The following is a 6,773-nucleotide window of genomic DNA, read 5'->3' as shown; positions in this document are numbered from 1 at the left end:
TAAACTGCATTTCCTATTCGATGATACTTCGGCTACTGTTGTCGCTGTTCTTGGACTTATCGGACGATTACAGCGATTGCAACAATTGGACATAATTTATAATAGAAAACCATTGGACAAAACAATAGTCAGCGCATTGATGTCGATTGCCGACAGTTGTCTGCGTCTGAAATATTTTAGGCTATATATTAAAGTGGATTCGTTGGCCACTTATATGAAAACATACAGTTCAGTCAAACAGATGAAACAATTGAAACGATTAAATCTTGATCTACATGTCCGCAGCAATAGTAGTAGTAGTAGTAGTGATAGTAATCTATTAATTGGTTGTAAACTATATGCAACACTCAAACCGGTCGACTGTTGGCCACAATTGACTCATTTGATACTTAATTTATCGCATTTGGATTATCAATTTTTTACTGATTTAGACCGAAACGTACCGAAACTCCAGTTTCTGCAACTAAGAGATCCATTCGGTGTATTAGACGGCATATGTTAGTCGTTTATATCGAAACTTAAATCACTAACTAGTTTAACAATTTCTACCAAAAGTGAATCAATTAGCGAATCGGATGTACGCCTAGTGGTCAACGGTTGCCGCAAATTGTTGTCAATTGAAATTAGATGTAAAAAATCTTATAATGTTAACTATAATGACGAAAATATATGTTCATTGCGTAAACTATCATCAAATCATTAATATCTTATTATTTTTTTTTAGTACAATACTATTAATATTATTTTTAAAAAAATATTTTTCCTTATATTGATATACTCTATCATTATATTGAAAATAATTGAAAATGAATTAATAACTTTTGTGTAGTTTATTATTTAAAAAAAAAGTTTTATTATTAAGTTTATTGCATAACAAATAAAAAAAAGTTATCCATGATTTTCATGGAAACAGTAAATACATTTACAAACCATAAGTAAGTAGTATTGAAGAATCAATACATTTAATGAAAGTACATATTTTTTATTTAAAAAAAAATCCAATTTATTAATTAAATATTAATTAAATAACAATATATGATTTACAAATGTTATATAAGTAATGTTTTAAAAAAATGTATAAATAATTATTTGGTTTATTAATAGTTTTCAAATAGTTTTTTATTGCAAGTTATGTTTGTTATTGATTTCCATAGAAACTGTAAACATTGTGTGTAAACATTTAAAAAATTAAAATAAAGTAAATAAACAATAATTAGTTGAACGCAAAAAAAATATTTGATTGAAATATTTATTTTTTTTATATAAAAAAATCTATGAAATAATTGTATTGTTTTTTTTGTGTTATTTTTCTAATCAATTTTTATATAAATTTTTGTAAGTTATTTCACACAATCAGTCTATTTATTGTCTTAATTATATAATTTGTTGATTTGATGAAACATTAAACATTGTTAATATAAAACTTTTATTATAAAAGTAAACAAACAATTAGTTGAATACAACTATTGATATAATATTGCATTGAATTTGAAATATATATATAAATTAAATATATATTAATAGTATTAAAACTGATTGTGTGTTTCAATCAATTGTTTTTTTTGTTGTTATATATTTGTTTCAATCTATTGCAAAGTATTAGTTATTTCATAATATTGTTTAATATAACAACCGATGGGTCTATTAATTGATTGTCTTATTATTTCATTGTTTTTTTAGCAATCACTACAACAACAACAATGGTATCACCGCTTGTGATGAACAATAAGAAGTCATCATTTGATCGGTTCGGCGATGATTTGGCGGCACTTATACTAACATATCTATCAATTAGTTGAACTAATTTTTTTTGACAAAACATTTCAATTGATATATCTGTAAGTAGTTTACACCACAAGAACTATCACTAAATATATTTACAGTTAATTAAAACTGTTTTTACATAACAATCGGTCTATTAATTGATTGTCTTATCATTTCATTTGTTTCAATAGCAATCACAACACAAGTGATGGACACAAACGACAATAATAAGTCATCATTTGATCGCTTTGGCGATGATTTGGCTGAACTTATCCTAAGATATCTATCACTTGAAGATCAGTTGCGTTTAGAGTGTGTATCCAAACAGTTCCAGTCGTTGGGTATTCATCGACTGACACACATAATAGTCTCATACGATATGATGAATAAACTGAATTATAGGACAAGTTTTTCGGGCAAACAGTACTTCGACAACAAAAACTGGTTCTCACTGATGAAGAAGTGTCCAAATGTTTCTGTCGTTGATATTATTTTGTCGTTTAGCTGTCAAGCGATACAAATTATAAGAGCCATACATATGTTTCGTACATTTTGGCCACAATTGAGCGAAATTTATTGCCCGATTAACCCGTTGAGAGACAAAGACAGCAAATTTTTGTGCAAAATGTTTACCAAAATAATTAGAAAACTTGTTTTCCGCGATAGAGAACAACTAAATGAAATAAAACCATATTTTCCATCAATGACTACACTTCGGGAGCTAATAGTTCCCCAAATAGATGATACATTCCTCGGCAACCAATTAGTGGTCAAAAATTTACGACGATTTAGTTGTCATACTTCTGATAATATGGTAATACCATTCAAGACATTCATTGATGGCAACAGTCATCATCTGAAAAGTCTTAAATTGTTTATCAATTCTACGGATACTGAAGATACTGTTGTTGTCGCTGTTCTGTCACTTATCGGCCGATTTGAAAGACTACAAGAATTGAATCTATTATTTCTATCATCAGTTAACTACTCGATAGCCCAGTCATTGATGACAATTGCCAACAGTTGTCGGCGACTAAAGTCATTAGATTTATCTATAGAAGTGGATTCATTGACCACTTATATGGATACATATAATGCCGTCAAACACATGAAACAATTAAAACGATTGGATTTATATATCTATTATTATACTAACGATAATAATTTAAGTGATCATCACTCAGACCTACAACCGATCAACTGTTGGTCACAATTGACTCATTTGACACTTCGGTTATCGCATTATTCACGGCAATTGTTTACCGATTTCAACCGAAATCTGCCGAAACTTCAATATCTATACTTTGACGACATATTCGGTTTAATTGATGTCAATTGTCTGTCATTTATATCGAGAATAAAATCATTGATGAGTTTAGTGATTGAAACCGTAAATAATAAATATATCAATGAATCGGATGTGAACCAAGTGGTCAACGGTTGCCGCAAATTGAAACCAATCATTATTAGTGTTAAATTCATATCTTTTTAACTAATTTTTTTTAAACTCTTTATTTTAATACAAATAAAATGATAAAAATATATAAACATTTCTAATAGTATTTGTAATTTAATTTATAAAAAAAAATTATATTAATTTACCGGTAATTAGCAGAAGATAAAACTGTTTGCATTTTTTTTTTTTCTGATATCACATTAGGTCTGGATTTTGATGAATCAGTGCAACGACACTGAAATTCAAATCAGTCGGATCTTTGGCCACCAATTGTCGTATCAATCGGACGGCATCTAACAGAAAGTTTTCATCGCTAGTCTGACAGTGTTTTACCGGTTTTGGTTGACTGCCATCCAAATGATACAGATAGCCGTTATTGTGAACCAATGCTACGAAATGTCCGCTAACATTGTCATCGGCAGCCGGTATAGTTGACTGACCATCGCTGGCGCACTCGTGATGAGCACTACAGATATCTTTGCTAACCTCCAATAGCCGACCTCTTTCTTCAGGCGTCGACAACTGTCGACACTTATCGATATAATTCTTAAGACTTGAATTCTCTTGAAGAACAATTCGATGACAATTGTTGGCCACTGAATGAATTAGAGCAACGGTTCCGCAGACATGACGAATGGTTTGTTTCATGAAAAAGACATTTTGCCGATTGTCGTCATCCATGGTGTTATCGATGGTGTCTTGGATTATACTTAGTACGTGTTTGTGAACTGTTTCCGGATATAATAGGATCAGTGCCACAACTGGTCCGCCAATGAATTCTAACAACTCTTCATCTAAACCGTAAACATCGACAACAGACCAGTCTTTAGGGACACCAATAGTCCATAAAAACTTGTTCATAGCGTCCGGATTGGACTCCAATGGTGTCCACTGTATTTCATTTTTTTCTTCATCAGTCATTGTGTCAGTCAATGAAATCAATTATTTAATTGAATTATAATTTATAAATAACTTAAACGTAAATCAAATGTTTTTTTTTTGTTTCAATCATTTTTACTAAACAATCCTAGAGTTCACCGCTTGTCTCATATATACAGTATATATAGCACTAAATTAACAATTTGTTTGATTACTATAGAGATCCGATTGTAATAACATTTTCTAAAACCTATTCACATAATTGATAAACAAAAATCAAAAACCACTTATAAACGGGATTGACTGAACTGCGGTCAGCAATGGGAAATTCTGCGGTCGGCTAATACTCGAATACGGTAGGTCAGATGTTGCGGTCACCAATAGAAAAGTTGTAGAGGACAAAAAGTTTATGTTGAAATGTATGGTCAAAAAAAATATCTGACCACTAGGGACCACATAAAAAAATTAAAACTTGTATTTTATAACTAATGATGCTGCGGTCAGCCATATCTCGAATATGGTTGGTCAGATGTTGCGGTCACCAATAGAAAAGTTGTAGAGGACAAAAAGTTTATGTTGAAATGTATGGTCAAAAAAAATATCTGACCACTAGGGACCACATAAAAAAATTAAAACTTGTATTTTATAACTAATGATGCTGCGGTCAGCCATATCTCGAATATGGTTGGTCAGATGTTGCGGTCACCAATAGAAAAGTTGTAGAGGACAAAAAGTTTATGTTGAAATGTATGGTCAAAAAAAATATCTGACCACTAGGGACCACATAAAAAAATTAAAACTTGTATTTTATAACTAATGATGCTGCGGTCAGCCATATCTCGAATATGGTTGGTCAGATGTTGCGGTCACCAATAGAAAAGTTGTAGAGGACAAAAAGTTTATGTTGAAATGTATGGTCAAAAAAAATATCTGACCACTAGGGACCACATAAAAAAATTAAAACTTGTATTTTATAACTAATGATGCTGCGGTCAGCCATATCTCGAATATGGTTGGTCAGATGTTGCGGTCACCAATAGAAAAGTTGTAGAGGACAAAAAGTTTATGTTGAAATGTATGGTCAAAAAAAATATCTGACCACTAGGGACCACATAAAAAAATTAAAACTTGTATTTTATAACTAATGATGCTGCGGTCAGCCATATCTCGAATATGGTTGGTCAGATGTTGCGGTCACCAATAGAAAAGTTGTAGAGGACAAAAAGTTTATGTTGAAATGTATGGTCAAAAAAAATATCTGACCACTAGGGACCACATAAAAAAATTAAAACTTGTATTTTATAACTAATGATGCTGCGGTCAGCCATATCTCGAATATGGTTGGTCAGATGTTGCGGTCACCAATAGAAAAGTTGTAGAGGACAAAAAGTTTATGTTGAAATGTATGGTCAAAAAAAATATCTGACCACTAGGGACCACATAAAAAAATTAAAACTTGTATTTTATAACTAATGATGCTGCGGTCAGCCATATCTCGAATATGGTTGGTCAGATGTTGCGGTCACCAATAGAAAAGTTGTAGAGGACAAAAAGTTTATGTTGAAATGTATGGTCAAAAAAAATATCTGACCACTAGGGACCACATAAAAAAATTAAAACTTGTATTTTATAACTAATGATGCTGCGGTCAGCCATATCTCGAATATGGTTGGTCAGATGTTGCGGTCACCAATAGAAAAGTTGTAGAGGACAAAAAGTTTATGTTGAAATGTATGGTCAAAAAAAATATCTGACCACTAGGGACCACATAAAAAAATTAAAACTTGTATTTTATAACTAATGATGCTGCGGTCAGCCATATCTCGAATATGGTTGGTCAGATGTTGCGGTCACCAATAGAAAAGTTGTAGAGGACAAAAAGTTTATGTTGAAATGTATGGTCAAAAAAAATATCTGACCACTAGGGACCACATAAAAAAATTAAAACTTGTATTTTATAACTAATGATGCTGCGGTCAGCCATATCTCGAATATGGTTGGTCAGATGTTGCGGTCACCAATAGAAAAGTTGTAGAGGACAAAAAGTTTATGTTGAAATGTATGGTCAAAAAAAATATCTGACCACTAGGGACCACATAAAAAAATTAAAACTTGTATTTTATAACTAATGATGCTGCGGTCAGCCATATCTCGAATATGGTTGGTCAGATGTTGCGGTCACCAATAGAAAAGTTGTAGAGGACAAAAAGTTTATGTTGAAATGTATGGTCAAAAAAAATATCTGACCACTAGGGACCACATAAAAAAATTAAAACTTGTATTTTATAACTAATGATGCTGCGGTCAGCCATATCTCGAATATGGTTGGTCAGATGTTGCGGTCACCAATAGAAAAGTTGTAGAGGACAAAAAGTTTATGTTGAAATGTATGGTCAAAAAAAATATCTGACCACTAGGGACCACATAAAAAAATTAAAACTTGTATTTTATAACTAATGATGCTGCGGTCAGCCATATCTCGAATATGGTTGGTCAGATGTTGCGGTCACCAATAGAAAAGTTGTAGAGGACAAAAAGTTTATGTTGAAATGTATGGTCAAAAAAAATATCTGACCACTAGGGACCACATAAAAAAATTAAAACTTGTATTTTATAACTAATGATGCTGCGGTCAGCCATATCTCGAATATGGTTGGTCAGATGTTGCGGTCAC

At 31.6% G+C, this 6,773-nt stretch overlaps 1 protein-coding gene across 1 annotated transcript; it reads right to left on the bottom strand.

Moving 5' to 3' along the window:
* Positions 1-3,343: 3,343 nt before the first annotated feature.
* On the bottom strand, positions 3,344-4,260 carry LOC128960606 (ubiquitin carboxyl-terminal hydrolase isozyme L3-like). The gene has a single exon (XM_054306727.1). The coding sequence runs from the start codon at positions 4,139-4,141 to the stop codon at positions 3,416-3,418; it is 726 nt and encodes a 241-aa protein (XP_054162702.1). The 5' UTR covers positions 4,142-4,260; the 3' UTR covers positions 3,344-3,415.
* Between the last annotated feature and the right edge of the window lie 2,513 nt (positions 4,261-6,773).

Source organism: Oppia nitens, unplaced genomic scaffold (assembly GCF_028296485.1).
Source record: "Oppia nitens isolate AA-2021 unplaced genomic scaffold, nextdenovo-longstitch-racon4-pilon3 scaffold4_pilon_pilon_pilon, whole genome shotgun sequence".
NCBI classification, from domain to species: domain Eukaryota; kingdom Metazoa; phylum Arthropoda; class Arachnida; order Sarcoptiformes; family Oppiidae; genus Oppia; species Oppia nitens.
The sequence above is the reverse complement of the archived record's forward strand: the minus strand, read 5'-3'. Positions and strand labels throughout refer to the sequence as shown.